At 38.4% G+C, this 20,442-nt stretch overlaps 2 protein-coding genes across 3 annotated transcripts in view; one reads left to right on the top strand and one right to left on the bottom strand.

Annotated features, from left to right (window-relative positions):
* Window positions 1-332: 332 nt before the first annotated feature.
* Window positions 333-20,442, top strand: part of LOC131190140 (HAUS augmin-like complex subunit 3) — a 39,354-nt gene continuing 19,244 nt past the window's right edge. The window contains exons 1-3 of one of the 2 annotated variants that reach the window (XM_058167169.1): window positions 333-468; window positions 2,029-2,216; window positions 15,995-16,058. Coding sequence is in view for 1 of the 2 variants with exons in the window: in XM_058167173.1 (XP_058023156.1) it covers window positions 2,169-2,216 (48 nt within the window). In the remaining variant the exon portion in view is untranslated. The remainder of the gene's footprint in view (window positions 469-2,028; window positions 2,217-15,994; window positions 16,059-20,442) is intronic. The other variant, XM_058167173.1, reaches the window with a different exon arrangement.
* Window positions 403-20,442, bottom strand: part of DNAH1 (dynein axonemal heavy chain 1) — a 215,173-nt gene continuing 195,133 nt past the window's right edge. The window contains exons 62-79 of the mRNA XM_058167174.1: window positions 19,942-20,091; window positions 18,972-19,132; window positions 18,607-18,832; window positions 18,312-18,507; window positions 15,950-16,101; window positions 15,249-15,445; window positions 14,691-14,835; window positions 14,329-14,487; window positions 12,897-13,028; window positions 11,860-12,030; window positions 11,270-11,449; window positions 10,029-10,205; window positions 9,336-9,506; window positions 7,913-8,043; window positions 6,815-6,959; window positions 6,312-6,518; window positions 5,971-6,205; window positions 403-526 (exon numbers count right to left, since the gene is read on the bottom strand). Coding sequence (XP_058023157.1) covers window positions 405-526; window positions 5,971-6,205; window positions 6,312-6,518; window positions 6,815-6,959; window positions 7,913-8,043; window positions 9,336-9,506; window positions 10,029-10,205; window positions 11,270-11,449; window positions 11,860-12,030; window positions 12,897-13,028; window positions 14,329-14,487; window positions 14,691-14,835; window positions 15,249-15,445; window positions 15,950-16,101; window positions 18,312-18,507; window positions 18,607-18,832; window positions 18,972-19,132; window positions 19,942-20,091 — 3,057 coding nt within the window. The 3' untranslated portion in view covers window positions 403-404. The remainder of the gene's footprint in view (window positions 527-5,970; window positions 6,206-6,311; window positions 6,519-6,814; window positions 6,960-7,912; window positions 8,044-9,335; window positions 9,507-10,028; window positions 10,206-11,269; window positions 11,450-11,859; window positions 12,031-12,896; window positions 13,029-14,328; window positions 14,488-14,690; window positions 14,836-15,248; window positions 15,446-15,949; window positions 16,102-18,311; window positions 18,508-18,606; window positions 18,833-18,971; window positions 19,133-19,941; window positions 20,092-20,442) is intronic.

Here is a 20,442-nt window from a genome sequence, read left to right as displayed (position 1 = left end):
CATTTATGTGATCTATGGTGGCTTAAATATAACACAAACATAATTTATTATTATTATAATACACCTTAATTGTGTATAAGGTGAACTTATTTTTTTCCTTGTAGTTGATTGCAATTTATAGGCTACATTAAAAAAAGAACTGAATGGGGTATATTAAGAAAATAGCACCATGCAGTCATTTATGAAATTTTAAAAAATTGATTTTAATGTAAATTTAAATTAAATGAAAAGATACACATTATGTATATTTATTTAAGTCCTTGTAGTTATTTGTCTCATTTTAGTCAGTTCTGTGCTTTCTTCAGATATGAATCTTTCTTCAAGATATGAATCCAGTCTTAAACAACTTGTAAACGACTTCCAAATTATTCTGCTTTATTGGACTGCTCTTTTATTGTTAGTGCCTAGAAGTCCAAGGCACAGATCAAGGCAACTCCACGCTTAATCCAGTGCCTCTGAGATTTACTGGTAGGTATTTCTACAGCAATCACGTAATTAGTTGAATGACCTGTTGTTGAGAGTGTCCCTGGCAAAGAGAAAATTAAAGTTAATGCTGTATTGTGACATAGGGAGAGCTTTTTTTGCCTTTGATGTTAAAATGAGGTTAGTTAAAAACAATCCTACATTTCAAAAGTTTTCTTTTTCTGGTTGGTGTTTGGAGGCCTGTACCTCTGAAGACAGAGAATCTTTCACTCATAGTTAGCAGGCCTCACAGGCTCTTCCCAGTTGTTCCTGCTTTGAACCTGGTTGAGACTCATCCCCTTCTTTCATTACTCTTTACCTTGGAAAAAAAAAACACCTTTCATTTTTCTTCTGGCGGCTCCTTCAAAAGGATGAATTATGGACTCATTCCAAAATGAACGTTTTTAACCACATCAGACTATCAAAACCAGCATAAAAAAAGCCAGCAGGTAACATTCCTGCTTCAGTGCCAATGTAGTGGCCTGATAAGGAAAAACCAACAAGTGTATCCATTGAACCTGGTTAAATGCATCCAGAAGAGGCTTTTTCTTCCCAGAATTCTTTGATAGTGAAATGCAGTTAGGCAGCTTAGAAGATCACTGGTCCAAATGAGTTTATCAAATGGATGACATCCTCTATCCTGTCCCCCAAAGCACATCAATCGTGCTATCTCAAGTAGGGAAGACAATACTGAATAGGAAGACCCAACTATATTTAGGTACCATTTTCTCATATGCCTATTGGCCACCAGGAGGCCTTATACTGTGCACAGGACAGAGGAATAAAATGCACTTAGTCTGGATCTGTGGATTTGGGCCAGAGCAGGAAAAGGCTTTACCATTTTCTGCCCTTAATGGTCAATTGCACTGATGATTGATCAGATGTTGGTAGCAAAGAATATAAGAATATGAAAAAGATTGGTTCTATGAACACAAAAGCAATACAGAGAACACGTGGATTAATGACTTAATTTAGATGACTTCATTTTCTAAAGTAGTTTTGAATTTGTATTCTAAAGCTGTACCAAATTCTCAGCGTTTTCAAATCCATAAGCATTTTGCTGTTTTAAGAAAAAAAGAGGAAGGTAGGAAAGTATTCCTCTTATTGGTACAACATTTACTTGAAAGTGGAACTAAATGGAACAAAATTAAACAATATCTTCATTATACTGTACATAATATTCTCTGATATATTGATATCACAATAGTTACTGTTGTTTAGAAACTACAAATGACTTAGTTGCTAAGAGTTGTTTCCACAAGGTCACCATAGCCTCTAGAATAAACTTGGTTAAAGCCAAAATTTAAATATGCGCTACATTTTCATCATACTACTTCCCTTCTGGAGCAAATATTCCTGCAGAGCTCAATAAAAAAATTAAGAAATACTATACTATAAATACTTTTATGAATAATTCTTGCTTCCCCCATTTCCGTATACCAGTGATGGCAAACCTTTTGGCCTAGACATGTAAAAAAAAATTAGAAAAGCTCTGATTCTGAAGAAGCTTCTCAGATGAGAACTCAAAGTTTCCTGATTTCTAGTCTGTTGCCTTAATCATCACAGCAAACTCAGCAGTGAAATCCGGCCGAATCTATCTGAATTGCACAAACCGGTAGAGCTGGCGGCGGGAGGCTCCGCCCACCCGCCGGGACATCGTTACGTCCTGTTTTTGACCCTGTGCACATGCACAGAAGGCTCTGCACATGTACAAAAGATGCACGTGCACTCCCATTTCCGAACCAGTAGCGAAGGTAAGTGCATTTCACCACTGAGCAAACTGACTGACTGAATTGCCTTGGGCCTCCAAAATACGATGTATTTGCATCTGCCAAAAAATTATACATCGTCTTGAGTTACTCATTTACAGAGTCTAAGAGCAGAGGCTCTAAATATGGTTTAATTTTCTAGATCCAAAGGACTCCTTTATAGATCTCTTCCTTTTGCTGTTTATACTAGTTTGAGAAAGGCCAGAGCAAAATTAATTACTGTAGTTTTCACTCCATACTGGCCTTGCCATCCACAGTTCTTCAAAATCCCTTAATTCTCCTATTTCCTTTGCAATTATTAGATTAGGATCAATCCACTGCCTAATCTGGAATGGCTACAGTACTATATGTATTGCCATATCTGTAATAAGAATTTCTTCCAGCAACAATTTATAAGACTACATGGGAAGTTTCAGCTCCAGAAAACATGTTCATGTCATTTGATTTTAAACAGCCATTTTTTAAAACCCCAAATACCTTATCCTTTAGATCTTTGATTCTTCCTAAACCAGGCAAATATTCCATCATTATATTCTACCCTGAATATTTTTCTAAATGGACAATAGTAGGAGAAATTCCAAATCTGAAATTAATAGTGACTTGTTTATATGGATTCTGTTTCTATATGTTTTTTGAATTTAGGGTTTTAACTCCATTTATTGTTAGCTTTCTAGAGTCTCCAGAAGCAGGTAGCATGTAAGTATAGTTCATAAATAAATGTTTCTAAATGTTCCTTATGGCCACCCAGTTTGAATCTTAGCAGCCATAGAAACATGGATTTTAAAACTCAGGAGGCACTATTTCTAAAATCCAGGGTGAGCAAATCTGAATTGACAGCAAATACTTTTGTATTTTTCAAAATAACTCAGTTATGCGAACAATATAGTTCCTCTTCCAAAAAGTAGCAGAGTTTTTTTTATAGATTTCAGGAATGCATTCTATATTTAATCTACCCTAAGCCTTCATACACGGTTGTGGTATAAATTAATTAACCATATATATATATATATTTATAAAATATATAAAATATATATATAAAAGGCACCACAGACAGAATCAGCAAGATCCTCCACAAACACAACATCAAGACAACATTCTGCACAAACCAAAAAATATCCACCATCTTAAGAAACCCCAAAGACAAAATTGAGTTAGAAAATCAAGGAGTATATGAAATCCCATGCACCGCCTGCCCCACCATATACATCGGACAAACCAACAGAAGAATAAGTGCACGCATTGAAGAACACAAGAACTCAGTCAAAAAAGAGGAACCAACTTCTTCCCTGGTCCAACACTTTAAAGTCACAGGACATGATATTGACTTTAAAAAGACCAGAACTATCGCCAAAACTGAACACTTTAACAACAGAATAATCAGAGAAGCCATTGAGATAGAAAAACGCCCACACAGCATGAACAAACGAGATGATATCTCCCGCCTACCAGCCATTTGGAAACCCGCCCTTATTGACAAACAAGTCCCTAACACAAGGAATGACACCAGACCCACACTCACGAGGTCCACACAGGATGTCACCACCGCACATCCACCCAGAAAGCAGACCGAAACCCACACTGATCATGAAGTACGACCAAGGACCAGAAGCCAGACCACAGTTGCAACATTAGCCATTTCAAATCCCTCCAATCCATACATGCAGCAGACTATGAAGATGTAGCACGACCACGAACACGAAGCCAAACAACAGCAATGCAGCTCACCAGCTCAAATTCCCCTGCAATTCAGACTAATCTGAGCACAACCAAGCCCCCACCCAAAAAGGACACACCCCCAGCCAATCAGAGCACAAAAACCCCATCCAATCAGAGCACAGCCAAGCTCCCACCCAATCAGTTCAAACCCCACTAGCAGTTAAAAGGAAGAAACAGCTGCAGTCACACATTGCTCCCAGAAGCACGGTTGAAGCCTGAAGAAGTGTCGCCAAGACACTTCCAATTTTACGTGGAGAAAACCCGAATAACTAAAGATCTATATATATATATATATATATAGCCACACACACACACACATATATATATATACACACACACACACACATATATACACACACATATATATACACATACATATATATATATATATATATATATATATACACATACATATACACATACATACATACATACACACACACACACACACACACACACACACACATATATATATATATATATATTTTCTGAGGTTTTCACGGGTGTTTGCATGTAGGTCTTTGGTTATTCGGGTTTTCTCTGAAGCCTGAAGATGACGAATGAGACTTCGTCGAAACGTCGCCAAGACACTTCCAATTTTACGTGGGAGAAAACCCGAATAACCAAAGACCTATATATATATATAATATTAATTAATTAATTTATACACTCAATATATATTACAGACTATCAGCATGGCCATATTATGACAACATGATGCCCTAGTTCATAGAACTAGCTAAACCACGCCCACGCAGACATCTTTTATGAAACAAGCCTAGAAATCCTGGTCTTTAGCATGACTTTCTTAAGTACCACCTTAGCTAAAGGGCTCAAGGCATGCACACCATAAGCAAGCCAAAAGCTGCCCAAGCAAGCCCTCTTAGATCATTGTATTCTCTGGAACAAAAACCAGGTCCATAGCAATGTTTATAAATACATCACTAATAAAGTAGAAAGTCTAATCTTTCACATTTACTGTTATGTTTCTTGCCTATGTAAGGCAAGCTGCTTCATTAGGATCAATTACCCATTTCCATCCTATGGAAACCTTAGCTTATGTGTCTCCAATATTTAGATGCCTCCAAACACCAAGTAATGAACAGAACACAGATAATTTAAGATTAAGGTTCCTTCCAGAACTGTGCAAAGAAAGCATTGAAGGCTGTACTCTCTTGAGACTAACATTAATTCAAGTCCACCATTTGGGAATAAGTAAAGTATCTCTTCATACTTCTTTGTTCTATGGCTTCCTTGAAAGTCTCTTCAAAGCATGGCTATGAATAAAAACTGAAAGGAGTATGAGGAGAGCTAATACAGTACTGACCTTTTAGCCACATGATTCCCTACATTCTTGGGCAGCAGCAATTTAATTTGTACTTAAATTGTCTCATTCACATCAAACCCTAAGGAATCTTCTTGGTAAGTGGCTAATTATCTAGCATGTTTTTCTTAGAAATTTCACAGAAAAAATCAACTCGGAATAAATATAGATCACCAAGCAACTGCAAAGTTGTGTGTGTGCAGGAGAGGGAGAGAGCAAGAGAGAATATAAATGTTGAGATATGTTAATTGCCTAGTTAGTGGTGGCTATTTTTAATACCATAACCGTGCTAAGTGCTTTATTTGCAACGAAATGTTTGCTTGATATATGGCTCAAATGCTGAGCCAGTCAGTCACTGATAGCCCTGTGCTATCTTTTCAAGAGACAGACCTGTTCCTTCCTTGTTTTGATGTTTTTTTCCTGCTAGAGAGGAGGAGGATAATTACAATTGCACGCTGGCCTATTCTGTATCCTAACGCAGTTTTTCATATGAGTAAGTCTCTCCCTCTCATATCATAAACTAATTAGAAATATGTCTAAAAATATACCCGATGAAGCTTTGGAATGTGCGAGGCTTAAGACTTCCATTTTGCTCCTTTCACTCAAAGGCAAAAAAAAGCTCTTTTTTTAAAAACCTATCTTCTTGGGCACACTAGAAGACTGCATGCCTTGTGCCTCTGAAGCAAAGAAGATTCTTACCTGCCCGAGTGAGTGTCTTGTAAATGGGACACAGATACATCCCTGTGGTTGGAGACTTGCGGTTGGGGATAGGAACTAACCAAAGGACAGCCATCTCTGTATATAGTTCCTTAGGCTTGGATTCCATTAGCTCAAAGAATGTAGGATCCCATCGAGCCCCTTCTAGAAATAAGCCATGGATGTAACATCCCACATCAGGACGCTCAGTTAGTTCACTCGCAGACTCTCTCAGTACCTTAATTAGCAAGGTAGAAAAGTACTTGTAGTTTATATTTTTAACACCTACATTTTGAGTGATATGTGAATAGGTTCTTTGGGTAGTTTTTTATGGTTTCACTGACCTTGAAGTCAAAAGAGATGGTGTCTATAGATATCACGGACTTTCTAGCGAAGTTCTGTAATGTTCCTGTTAAAAAAGCTTGTGGGAAGAAGAAGCCACTTATCCAGAAAACTGGTGGTATTCCTTTTGCAATCCATTTATGCAAGAAGTCAATGCGAAGAAGCAGGTCGTTCACCCAGGAGGCCAAGGGCTTCAAAGACGGATATGCCTATGGCAAGCAAAATGCAAAGCATTTTTTCAATAAATTGACCTTTAAGCAAGTGTGTTTCTCTCTCAATAGTTGAACATTTGCAGTTATGAGACAAGCAATAAAAATAACTCTTGAAGTGACTTTTATCAAGATAGTTCTGCCTTGCTTTGTGCATGATATATAGTTTGATTTTGTGCTTCTTTAAAATATCCGATCAGCCACCACAGCTGGAAACTGGAATGAGTGCATTTTTATAGGATGACTTCATGAATACAGAAATTGCTGTACCTATGAAAACACTGCTTAGTATTTACCTTACTCTTCCACATCTCTGGGACAGCATTGTTGTACAGGCTGTTGGACATCAATTCCAGCTGGGAAGACATTACTACTAAGCCTTTAAGAGCTTTGAGCAGATCTTTTAGACTTTGTGCAATTACTTGTAGCAAACGATTGTATCTGTTCAAAAGCAAGATAATTTTAAAGCAAATTAATCTATTAATGTTAACTCCCAATATAGTTCATTGAAATTCTATGCATTTTCACGCTCTTCTAAGATTCTCCGAACTTTTGCGTAACTGTTACTAAATCAGAGTTACATGTAGGTCTTTATATATCAGGACACACAATAAGATCTGACAGCTTTTCGTTGCAAAGATATGCAACTGTCCAGAGATGACAAAGGAATAGAAAACAAATTTCAATCTATAGGTTCAGTATCGGTTAACTACAGTACTGTGGTGCTTCGTAAGAGTTATACATTATGGGGAATATCAGGTCTCAGATCAAACTTTATTATGGCTACGGAAAATATTCCCTCTATACAATGGATCAATTCATAAAAATAGTCTGATTGTGGAAATCGTTCCAACTTATCCTGCAATTTTCACTATCATCACTGTTTTTCTATTGTCTCAGATAACTGTTGAGTGAATATTTTGTACAGGCAACAGAAGGGAATTTTTCTTTCTTAAGTATCTAGTTCCATGGCATGGGAACACTCAAAAGGTGGAACCATGCTTTTTTCATTCTGAGGAAGTCAGAAATGGCGTAAAGAACTGGTTCTTATTTCATTAAGTGCCTACAGAGCTATTGTACCCATTTTCCTGTCTCTGACATCTTCACCTTATTTCCAGGTTCTGATGAGGGAGATTCAACCTAGAAATTTCCTGATAGTAAGAATAGTTAATTAATGGAAGAGTTTGCCTCCTGGAGTTATGTGTGCTCCATCACTGGAAGTTTTCAAGAAAAGATTGGACAGCCATTTATCCAGGATGGTATAAGGACTCCTGCTTTGGGCAGTGGGTTGGACTAGAAGCCCTTTCCAGCCCTATGATTCTATGCTTCCTCTAGTAGTTTTAATTGATAATTTTATCAAAATACAGAAAGCTCAATGAACGCATGGACCGTACCTGATCACCTCCTGTGTCAGAACGGTGTTCATAGATTCCTCATACAACACAGGATATTTCAACAACACTTCATGCAAGTCAATGGGCTGAGGTACTTTCTGCAATATGTCATTTGAGGTCTCCTCTACAATCTAGACAACAGGCAAAATTGTGGCACAAAATGTCAGAGGAATCTCAGTGTTGGATGTCAGGATGACAGGAACAGTTTTCCTCAAAAGGAAATGAGATTATCTAGATTACATTCAGAATTGCAACTGGGCTTTAGGGTCATGTAACCTGTCCCTAAGTGGCTCGATCTAACTTGTCGATCGAAAGGTCGGCAGTTCAGCGGTTCGAATCCCTAGTGCTGCATAACAGGGTGAGCTCCTGTTACTTGTCCCAGCTTCTGCCAACCTAGCAGTTTGAAAGCACGTAAAAAATGCAAGTAGAAAAATAGGGACCACCTTTGGTGGGAAGGTAACAGCGTTCTGTGCGCCTTTGGAGTTGAGTCATGCTGGCCACATGACCATGAAGACGTCTTTGGACAGCGCTGGCTCTTCGGCTTTGAAATGGAGATGAGTACTGCCCCCTAGAGTCAGGAACGACTAGCACATATGTGCGAGGGGAACCTTTACCTTTACCTTTAACCTATCCCTCTGTTTCCTCCTTCAGTAACAATGAATTGATTTCTAAAATTTGAACCTAATATTTGTATAGCTTCTTAAATTTTTAATCTAGAATTTGCATAGGTTCTTCTATAGCAGGGGTACTTAAATCCGGCCCATGGGGCCTGCCTGGGAATATCAAAGGACCAGCCTGCAGTGCCTCTGCTAAGATGGGCCATGTGCGCCCCCCCTTGTGGGGCCTGTTTTTGGCCGGCAGAGTGCTGCAAGAGGCCATGGAGGGTGAAAATGAGGCATGTGGGGCAGGACGCGGCCCCCCCACCCCTTGTTTTGGCTGGTATAGTGCTGCAGGAGGCCGTTTAGGCCAAAAATGGGGCAGAAGGGGCAGAGTGCCCACCTCATGCCCTGTTTTGGCTGGCAGGGTGTTGCAGGAGGCATCCGTCCTGTCTCCCCTCTCCCCCCTGCTGGCCCATGGAGAACTGCAATGCTGATCCGGCCCTCAAAGAAATTCAGTTTGACACCCCTGTTGTATAGGGATCCTATGACCAGCACTTTGTGATGAAAACCCAATAGACCATGGACTGCATTTCAAAGAAACAGTAAATATTGAACACTGAAAAATTATGCAACTCATGTTGAATAATTTCATTGCATAATTCTTCAGTCATGTCCAACATCTGTGTCTGTCATACACCTCAGATATCTGTCACTGGAAGCAACATTTTGCTAAACTCTGGCTTCTGACATTACTACGCATGTATGGCCTACTTGTCAGCCCTTTCTTCCCAGCCTTAAGAGTGGTAAGAAACAAGTTTACAAACCTCCTCCCTGCTTTGTCCTCCTGCAGCTGAAGTCTTTGGCTGAAGCTGGATAATTGCAGCAAGCAGTGCGTAAGTCTCATTCTGAGCAAAGGTGATGTTGGCATTGTCATGCAATCCAAAGATTTCAGGCATATCATTAAGGGGAAGGGTCTTGATGTACTGGATGTATCCCTTGGGGACGGGTGGTGGTGTGACGACAAATCAAGATGGAAGGACAAGGATGAATATTTTTTAATAGACAAGGCAGAAATGAAATAAGCTGCTCAGTAAATGTGATAGTTTGTGTTTTAGGCACAGCTAATGAACCATGATACACACTTGAATATGACATGAAGACACATGGTTAGGTTGGTCACCCTAGTTTTAATTAAAATTTATACATTGGAAGAAGCTTCCAAATACCACAGTGGGAATTTAACCAATTGACAGACAAAAATCTTTTGGAGCCAATAATTCAAACTATGTAGACTTAAAAGAAGAATAACATAGTTTTCTGCATAGTAAAAAAAAAAAGCTTTGCTCCAATTCAACTGGACTCCTAGGATTTTTACAAACATCCATATACATTCCCTTGGCAACCACATGGAAGGGAATTCTCAGTAGTTTTCTGTCCAAGTATTATTGGGATCTGACCCTTTTTACTCATTTGGGCTTAGACGAAGTCAGTTTGTCTATTTTTTTTCTTTAACTTACATTGAGGTCATAAGAGGTATTTATCTGCTTGTAGATACCAGATTCAGAATAAGAAAACTCTGAATTTAGAACACTTGGATTATAGAAATCTTCCAGAATGTTCATAATGCAGCGTCTGTCCCAATCATCAGTCACTCTGCCTCCATAATTAATTTCACCAGCAGTGTACTTCAAAACCTGCAAAGCATCGGAGCGCAGAAAGCATTGATTGTATTTACAGCTAATATTGTCAAACAAAAGCCACATCAGTTAGCAATAAAATTAAATATACAGCAAATCAGCCGACCCTTTTTTTTTATAGGCAAGTCTTAACAGATGAATCTCTACATTTTGAAAAAAAGTTATGCTATTTGCAAAGTTAAAGCATCATGATACACATATGTGCAGGTCAACTTACTCTGCTTATTTCATATACCTCGGACCTTTTCCAAAAAGGAAAAATGCCAGCCAGATTCCCATAAAGCTGAATTCCAGTTGAAAACCCAGAGGTCTTTTGCACCGCCTGGTTGATTTGCTCAAATCGCAACCAAATATCTCAAACACTAGTGTACCCCCATCATGTTATTAAGCAAAGATTCTTTTGTTCTTTTTCAGAAATGGTTTTAGTAGCTATTAGCCTGACTTTATATAATTTTGCTTATTAATCATTGTTTATTGCTATATTGCCTACCTGAAAACTGCACATTAGGTAATTGCACATTATAATTCTGCATTCAGAATTATAATTATAGCCATTTCAAAGCAACCAACTCTAAATTAAGAGTTTTTGCATTTTCTAAGGTCTGGTTCTTTAATCTCTGCTAAGGCTATCTGTGGTACTTTCCTAGTACAATGGTTGCAACATTTGCAGAAGTTTTTTTAAAAATACTACTTTTCTTAATTTCCCCAAGCTATCCATTTTATTGCACTATTTTATTTATTTGTTTATTTTTTACAAATTCACTGAGGCACCATTTAATCATTTTTGCTATCTCTTGAGGTAGAAAGTAAAGCATTATTCCATTAGGTAGGGAATAGCACCTGCATTCCATATACAATTTTATTGCATCATTTCTTGATTTTATTAGTTTGAAGTACTACAACCAAACATTTTAAGTAAGATAAATAAAAAATAATATATAGCTAAACAACTTACGTTTCTGCAAAAGATCCAGCTGGATTCAGAAATAAGACAAACCTCTCGCTTCATAAATTCTCATGCTTATGCTTCATTTCACCCTTTGCAAGCCTAGGGAGCCTACCTTGTAAGGGATTTCTTCATATTCATCCAGAAACATTTTCAGCTGGCTGATGCAAATGCGTAGATCTCCATCGGTGAACTCATACGGAATATTGAAACCCAGTGGCCCAAACTTTCTCCTTTCTAGTGCATTGCCATGGAACAGGCAAAGAGAAAGAAGCAAGGATTTGAATTCGGTAACCTGCAAAACACAACATCTCTTGTGATTCTAAAAGGCCACAACTAAAATGTTATGTAGTTCATGCATATCAGTATGTATGTTGGGGTTTTTTAGTTCCTATTTCAGACTTTGTAGAATGAAAGGGTAAATGTCTTTGTCTTAACTCCATTCCAACCAAAGGAATATACTTTAATGAGGACAAACTATTGACAAAGGAGAAATAGGGAAATAATAATGAATGATTCGAATGAGAACAGGACCAAGAATTCCTCTGTATCCTATGTATTACTTCCACAATAGCAGATGTAAAGAAGACTGAACCTGTTCTGGGCAAACCAAAGTTGTCAAAGGAAGAGAGCATTAAGGGTTTTTTTGGGGGGGTGGCGGGGGGGAGGAGGAGTCTAGGGGTAGGAAAGGGTAGGATTCCTTACCTTGATGCAGGAGTTCAAGAAGTCATTGCTCAGGCTACTATAAGACTTCAGCAGGTTAGCTTTAACTCCTCGAGGGGGCTCAATGGTCATCTTGGATCCATTCTGGAGGATGGACACTGGAAACTTGTTACTTGGCAAACTGGTCAGCCAAAGTCGGAAATCTCGGTGTACCTGAACCAGAAAATTGAGTGCAGGACATCAATAATCTGAAGCCAAGTTTTTAGAAAGTAATTTTTCTACTGGAATCCAGTTTTTCTCTTATCAGAAAAGTCCTTGTTGAATAGACATACAGAAACATTTCTCTTTGGGGGGGAATAAAATAAGATATTTATCCTAAATAATTTATCTCATTTTAGAAAGCATGGAAAGATCTTTAAAAAAAAATAGATTGAGATAGTTTTCCTGTCCTTCTAGGGATAGGTCTGGATAGATTTCATTTTCTTACTGAAAATACACACTGAGTTAGCAACCAATGATTGAAGTGATTGAATATTTACTAATACTGTCCAACCTTTGGAAGAAAACAGCTTTCATTCTAGGCACAAGAAATGTAAAATCAGAGTTTCTATGCCTAGGTCAGCAATAAGCAGTCTTTCTACACTAGGCAAATGCAAGAGATAATAGAATAGAAATTTCTGTGTCTTTCTTGATAATAATGTCTGTTTAAATTGTCAAAGTTTTGAAACTTCTCTTATCCCTGCAAAAAAGCTGTTATAAATTTTGCCTAGAAGTGCACAATCTTCCCAAATGAGGAGAAACTTATTTTCAGTGCTAAATTCATTGAATAACAGAGTTGGAAGGGACCTTGGAGGTCTTCTAGTCCAACCCCTGCTTAGGCAGGAAACCTTACACCACTTCAGACAAATGGTTATCCAACATCTTCTTAAACACTTGCAGTGTTGGAACATTTACAACTTCTAGAGGCAAGCTGTTCCACTCATTAATTGTTCTAATTGTCAGGAAATTTCTCCTTAGTTCTAAGTTGCTTCTCTCCTAAATTATTAAAGAGAGACAGTTTAAGTCCATATGCATCTCACCTTATCAGGGTTAATGCCTTCAATGAGTCTCTCCAAAGATGGCATCCAGCTTGGAGCCAAGTGGCAATTTTGGAAGAAGACCCACTTCCCACGCTCCATAGCACTGCGCATCATGGCTTCTGCTCGTGGTCCCTAAATAACGACATAGAGACTGACATCTGAACAAAGCACAAGACTTCCCTGTGCCTTACACACTGTGACTCACTCCTTCAACTTTGGAAGGATAAATACATGGTTCCAACTAGTCCGTGGTTTGCACAGTTACTTTCTTTTGGGGTTTTTCTTTTTTTCCCTTTTCCTCCCCCACCCCAAACCTTTCTTTACAATTTTAAGTATAGTTTATTTTTTCCCTTTGGCTTTTTACTGATTTAATTAATATAAAATAAAAAGGATAGAAACAAAATCAATGACGTGGAGGAATTTGAGGAGGAAGCTTATTCTCCAAATCTATGACTAGGAGTACAAAATTCAACAAAAGGGGCTTCTTAGCTTTCCAAGATTTAGTGTGGCTACAGTAAGTAGAAAGGAAAAAAAGGCACGAAGTGTTGGCTAAAGAAAACTAAAATAGTTTCAGTCCAAGGACTAAATAGAACTGAAACCTTCCAGTGGTCAGTGTGGTGTTTTATAATAGATAGGAAAGATTTTTGATGCCTAATTGCTACAAAATAATAACAAACTGTCCTCTGTATTCTAAATTAATACCTCTGTGGGTATCAGAGAATGTTTAGCTATACATCAATATTGTAAGTTATTTTTGGAGAATGTATGAAATTGGCCTGAACTGCAGCAAAAGTACAGATGGTCCTCTACTTAGGACAGTTCATTTAGGTTACAGTGGCACTGAAAAAAGTGCCTTGTGACTGTTTGTCACACTTATGACTGGTGCAGCATCCCCATGGTCATGTTATTAAAATTCAGACGCTTGGCAGTTGAACTGACTCATATTTATGACGTTTGCAGTGTCCCGGGGTCATATGATCCTCTTTTGAAACCTTCTGACAAACAAAGTCAATGGGGAAGCCAAATTCATTCAACAATTGTGTGACTAACTTAACACCTGCAACGATTCACTTAACAACTGTGTCAAAAAGTTCGTGAAATGGGACAAAATTCACGTTAACAACTGTCTTGCTTAACAACAAAAATGTTGGGCTCAATTGTGTTCATTAGTCAAGGACTATCTGTAAAAAACCAGTACATAGTGCTCTTGAATGCTGTGGAAAGAAATGGGTTCAAATATCACTTGGCTCAGAGTCTCTTTGACACCCAATGAATCACTGGTGCCTCTGAGCATGCCTGTAGCTTATATGCCAGTTAGTAACACGATTGTGGCAGGAGTATACTTTATACAGCCTTTCAGGGGATGAACAGAACATGGTCTGGACCTGTACATTTGCTTGAAAGGGTAAAGCGCTTCTTTGTGAGCTCTTACTTGTCCCTGTCCAAGAGAAATTGCTGAGAGTTTCTTGGAAAACTTCATTTCTTCAGCAAATTTATAAAGATCAGCAGCTGGGTCTGTGCCTGGAGAAAGGACGAATATCAACGGGGTGATAGAAGTAGACTCTTTAAAGACCACCGAAAGGTTTGCAGTCTGAAATATATATAAAAAAAGAGTGATTTGTTTGCTGTTATTGCCTAGAACTTCTTCCTATGTTTTCATCTATTGGGAGGAGTAAGGCTGGGCAAGGAAAGAGAAACACAGGACCAGAAGAGGAGGCCAAAGTCTTGTCAACCAAAATTTCTGTCACCCCTACTGTTTAGCCTCTGTGTATGTGATTAAGCACTGTTAGCTACCTGTGGTTCAATAAAACTCTGGCCCAAGTTAGCAGCCACAAAGTCCTGCATCGCATTGGTGACTTTGTCCCCACGCAGACAGCGCAGGACTAACAGCTTTTGAAAAGAATCCAGCTGGCTGTCCCATATGCCTGGCAGAGGCTCCCTGCAAAAAATAGAAGGGGTTACATTAGGTCTAGACTTAAGACTAAAGACAAGGGTTGACAATTGGATGACATTTCTCAAGTACTTCTCTGAGCGTAATTGCTATCATAAATGGGTTTTAATTAAGACTAACCACTGCATACGCAGCTATGTGCTAGCTTACTGTGGCTGATCTCAGAAAGTTTAGCAGGATCAGACCTGATTAAGGGACTATCAGAGAATCTCACATTGTAGATTAGATTGGAAAATTGAAATTCTACTCTGGAAGACAAAACACATTCATACTGTTGTCAGAAAAACCCATAACCATGTCTTTGAAGTCAAAAGAACTCATACTTGACTCAAATGGTACCTTTGTTAAAGGACAGTGTAACTGGCAAATGTAGCAAATCTGGAAATTGAAAGTAAAATTACCTGTGAGGTTCAGCACTGTCAAATATTGTGCGAAACCCAGACAGGTTTGCCACAAAGTCATCAGCAAATGTGGAGAAATTGTGCAAGTTGGTTAACGCCAGGATATCATTCCATGCTCTTTCATATAGCCAGGCAGGGGCTGGATTATCTCGTATGATCTTGATAGTGCCACCAGAAATAAGGTAACGCCATTCCTCCTGTGTGTTGAAATTAGAAAAAGATATAGAGTGTTGTCTATGTGTGAATGTCTGTCATGAGTGACAATTATTTATTATACTCATTTTTGGTCTTTGCATTCACCTCTGTGTATAAATTATATGGAGATGTTCTCTTCTTGATCCTATAAATCTAAACGTTTACAAAACTTTTTATAGAGCGCATTATACTCTGCATGATTAGTAGAAACTATTACTTCTTGACCACTTATTAATGCATATACACATTCCTTCTAGTCTAGCCAGCAATTATGTTAAAGACTTAGTTCTTGGTAGCTGGGCTCAAGCTCAGAATGCCATTTGTGAAGGAGATCTGTCTTATTTTCTCACTAATATTCTTCCAGAAGGGTCCGGTTTATAATCTGATTTACTATTTATATCAACTGATGTTTTTCATATGTTAAGTATCTTAGACTGCTGTTCTTTTGTTCAGATGCATTTTCAAGCCATATATAAGCCCTTAACAGAAGATGTCATTATTCTTACCATGTCTATTTTGCCTTCATTCATCATGATCCGGATGCACACCAGGAATGCAAACATGAGCTTGTGTTTCTCAAAGAGGCTGCGACAAACATTGCTATAGAGGCTAAAGGTGAGGTACTTATTGATATTTGCAATCCGCTTCTTCAGCGTATCTGAAAGCAGTAATTCACAAAAGAAGGCAGAAAATGATGCACTTAAAAGCAAAGTCTTAAGAGAGATTATTATCCAAAAAAGGTCCATGCAAGCAACAATGTTCTTTGAAATTTTGCCTCATCCTTGTGAAAACTCTTTGTGAGAAAAGCTCATACTGCCGAAAATGCCAAACTTTTAAAAGAATCCATTCATCTGGAATTTTAATCATAGGGGTAGTTTTTAGAATAATGAGAACAAAAAATAGCACGTGAACATATACCACAAACCCCCTTGTCGACATACCCTGTTTTCCCCAAAATAAGGCATCCCCTGATAATAAGCCCAATTGGGCTTTTGAGCGCATGGCAATAAGGCCAAGTGCTTATTCAAAAAAATATAAGACAGAGTCTTATTTTCGGGAAAACACAGTAGTACATTGCAGACTGAATGCTACCACTATCATTGCTTCTGATACCTTAATATTTGTAATATTTCAGTGAAGGCAGAATAGACATACAGCACATTCAGAAAGTATTCAGAACGCCTTCACTTTTGTCAATTTTGTTATGCTGCAGCCTTATTCTACAGTTGTTGAAATTAATTTTTTTCTCATTAGTTTCAGTACCTCGTAATGACAAAGTGAAAACAGAATTTTAGAAATGTCTGTAAATTTATTAAAAAAAACAAAAACCAAAATATCGTGTTGGCATATATATTCAGACCCTTCACTCAATACTTTATTGAAGCATCTTTGACAACAATTACAGTCTCTAGTCTTTTTGTGTATGATGCAACAAGCTTTGCACACCTGGATTAGGGGATTTTCTGCCATTCTTCTTTGCAAAGCCTCTCAAGCTCAGTCAGGCTGGATGGCAACCATCAGTGGACAGCCATTTTCAGGTCCATCCAGAGATTTTCAATAGGGTTCAAGTCAGGGCTCTAGCTGGGCCACTCTAGGACATTGGCTGTGTGCTTCGTTGTCACGTTGGAAAGTGAACCTTCATCCCAGTCTGAAGTCCTGAAGTCTGTGGAACAGGTTTTCATTGTGGATATCCCTGTACTTTGCTCTATTCAGCTTTCCCTCAACCCTGACCAGTCTCCCAGCTCCCCATAGCAGGATGCTGCCACTACCAAGTTTCACTGTTGGGATGGTATTGGGCAAGTGAGGAGTGGTGTCTGGTTTCCTCCAGACATAACATTTCGAATTAAGTTCAATCTTGGCATCATCAGATCAGAGAATCTTGTTCCTCACATTCTGAGAGTCCTTCAAGGGGCTTTTTTGAAAACTCCAAGTGGGCTTTCATGTGTTTTGCACTGAGGAGAACATTTTGTCTAGCCACTCTGCCATAAAGATCAATGGAGGGCTGCAGTGATGGTAGATCTTCTGGAACTCAGTCTCACCACCACACAGGATCTCTGGACCTCAGTCAGAGTGACCGTCGGGTTCTTGGTCACCTCTCTTACTAAGGCCCTTCTCCCCTGATTGCTCAGTTTGACTGGGCGACCAGCTCTTGGAAGAGTTCTAGTTTGTGCCAAACTTCTTCCATTTGAGAATTATGGAGGGCACTGTGCATTTAGGAATCTTCAGTGCAGCAAAAATTTTATTGTAGGCTTCCTCAGATTTGTGCTTTGCAATAATCCTGTCTCCTAGCTCTGCAAGCAGTTCCTTTGTCTGCATGGCTTTTGCTCTGCTTCAGTATGCATTTTCAGCTGCAACACCTTCCATAGAGAGGCCTTTCCAAATCATGTCCAATCAATTTAATTCACCACAGGTGAACTCCAATCAAGGTACAGAAACATGTCAGCAAGGATCAAGAAAAATAGGCACCAGAGCTAAATTTCACATGTTGTTGCAAAGGGCTTGAATACTTATGCCAATGTGATATTTCAGGTTTTTTTATTTTTAATAGATTTACAGACATTTCTAAAGTGTTGCTTTCATGTTGTCATTATGTAGTACTGAGTATAGATTAATGAAAAAAATGAATTTCAACAACTGTAGAATCAGGCTGCAGCACAACAAAATTGACCAAAGTGTTCTGAATACCTTCTGAATGCACTGTATATGAATATTCTTATGTACTGCATAAATTGTAATTCACACCATGCAAAGACCTACACTGTCCTGTATATATAAAATGTGATTCCCTTTGCTGATTTTCAGTGAGATAGCAAGATGTTCTGGATGGGAAAGGATAGATATTATATACAAGTAAATCATTTAAAATACCTGCTCTCTCCGAGTTCGAAATTCCTGTTAAAAATATATTGAGGAACCACTCCAATGAATATTGGTACATGGGATCAACGTTGGACAGGTCTGAGACACAGAAGAAAAGGATCTGGGTACGGACAGCCACAGGGACATATTCCAGCCGAGTGATATCAATATCTTTCTCGGTCTGTTCAGCTGCCTTTACTTTGGCCTGTAGGAGATTGAAAGACAAAAGAAAATGCAAATTTATCTTCAGTCAAAAGAAACAAGTGATTGAGACAGAAGCATAAAGTGCCTGAATAATAAGCACCTGAATTTCTCCTGCTTTTAATTTGGATGCCTCCAATACTTTAATGAGCTCCAGGTCATCCACAGGGTTCCCTTCAGAAGAGCTCAGACGGTACAGAATTTGGTCTTCAATTTCCTTCAGTTCCTGTTGCATCTTGGCATTGCTGACAATCAGCTGATTCTTAGCTTCTTCTAAGTCAGGCCGTTCTTCAGCTACCACCTGACCTAGCAACTGGTCCTCTAAGCCACTGTAATTAAGTAAGCAAGCAAGTAAGCAGAGCAGACAAAGAATAAAATGTAAATTAAAAAAGCACATTTTAGTTATCCATTAATGACCACAACAGTCTAATTCGATATTTAATATAGGAGAGATTAATTTGACATTACCTGGGAGATAGGGTGAAGTTAATCAGGGTAAGCTTTGTTGATAACTCTGGAGTGTAATGGGGATTAGGAAGGTTGGTAGTGATGTACAAGTTGAAATCATCATGATATGGAATCACTGTGTCTCCCAGCTTCAGTACTATGCTACCCTGCTGTTTATAAGTCTATATAAACAGGGAGACAAGAAAACATTTCAGGGAAACTTGAAAAAAAGAGAAGCTGATGCAGGAGCAATAATATTTAATTTTAATATCATGATTTTCTCCCTTAATGGGGGTGGAATGATGATACATGTGTTTTTAACTGTTATAAAGAAGTTTAATCTGTGCTAATTGTTTTATATTTTTCTTAATTTTATTTTCTATATTTTTTTACTTTTATCTTTAATTTTTTCATAATAAAAATTAGGGTATTAAAAATCTTAATTTTCACAGTGAGTTCTGTCCAACTCATTTAGAGGGGACTGCATGGAAAGTATCACTTGGGATGAATGATTGGGGTGGAGATTCATGGTCAAAGGTGAATGCCTGGTTCCCAGCTATTCTGATAAGAGGCAGATTACTGATGATTTGTGCATCTTGGTATGAACCTCACACTTTACTCCATTAATACATTATCTCATTGCAAGCTACTCGTTGCAATAACAATATTAGTATAAATTAGCTGGCATGTTCCTTTCCTCCGTGTTATAAATGATGGGGAATGGCAAGTGGTAGAGGATTGTTATGAAGGAAAATATCACATAGTGAAAAAAATAAGGAATTCTCTACTGCACAAAACTCAGCTGCAATGGGCAACACTCTAGCCTTGGTTGGCACACATACACAAACTCCCAGCAAACTGGCCTTACTGGTATGTAGCTTTATACTAATTTCATCACTACTTTAGACCTGCTTGTCAAATGCTGGCAGCTGAGGAAACAGCCAATGCCTGATAACCTTATATAACACCCCCCACACACACACACAGTCACCTGTTTCAACAGAACAGGTTCAAGAGCTGGATCTAGTTCTTCCCCTACGTTCTCCAAGAGAAATGGCTTCCCAAAACGAATAGCATTCTCCAAGCTGCGTAGGAAATCCCGGTCACTGAGCTTGCATGTATCTAGCCCACTATCTTTTTCCTGAAAAACAGCAGAGTACAAAGAAACTCAGCAGAGGTGGAATCAGATGATTGATTTATATGCAAGTGGAAAGGAACAAAGACAAGACATGGATCAAAATGGGTTTGTAGGTGGAGAGAAGGATCAATGTATTGACGTAAATTTTGATGCTGCAAGGAACATAACAAAAAGTATAGTTAATGAAATAAGGGACCATGCTATTGCAAAGTTCTGAAGACTGATTTCAGTGAGGTGTAAACTAATTGATAAATTATAGCAAATAAAGTAATTATAGTCACTCTGTATATTACTGTTCCTCATCACCATGACCTTTGAACATGGGTGAAATTGATTTTGTACCTTAGCAATTCT

This window comes from Ahaetulla prasina, chromosome 2 (genome assembly GCF_028640845.1).
Source record: "Ahaetulla prasina isolate Xishuangbanna chromosome 2, ASM2864084v1, whole genome shotgun sequence".
NCBI classification, from domain to species: Eukaryota; Metazoa; Chordata; class Lepidosauria; order Squamata; family Colubridae; genus Ahaetulla; species Ahaetulla prasina.
This window is presented reverse-complemented; position numbering and strand designations above follow the sequence as displayed.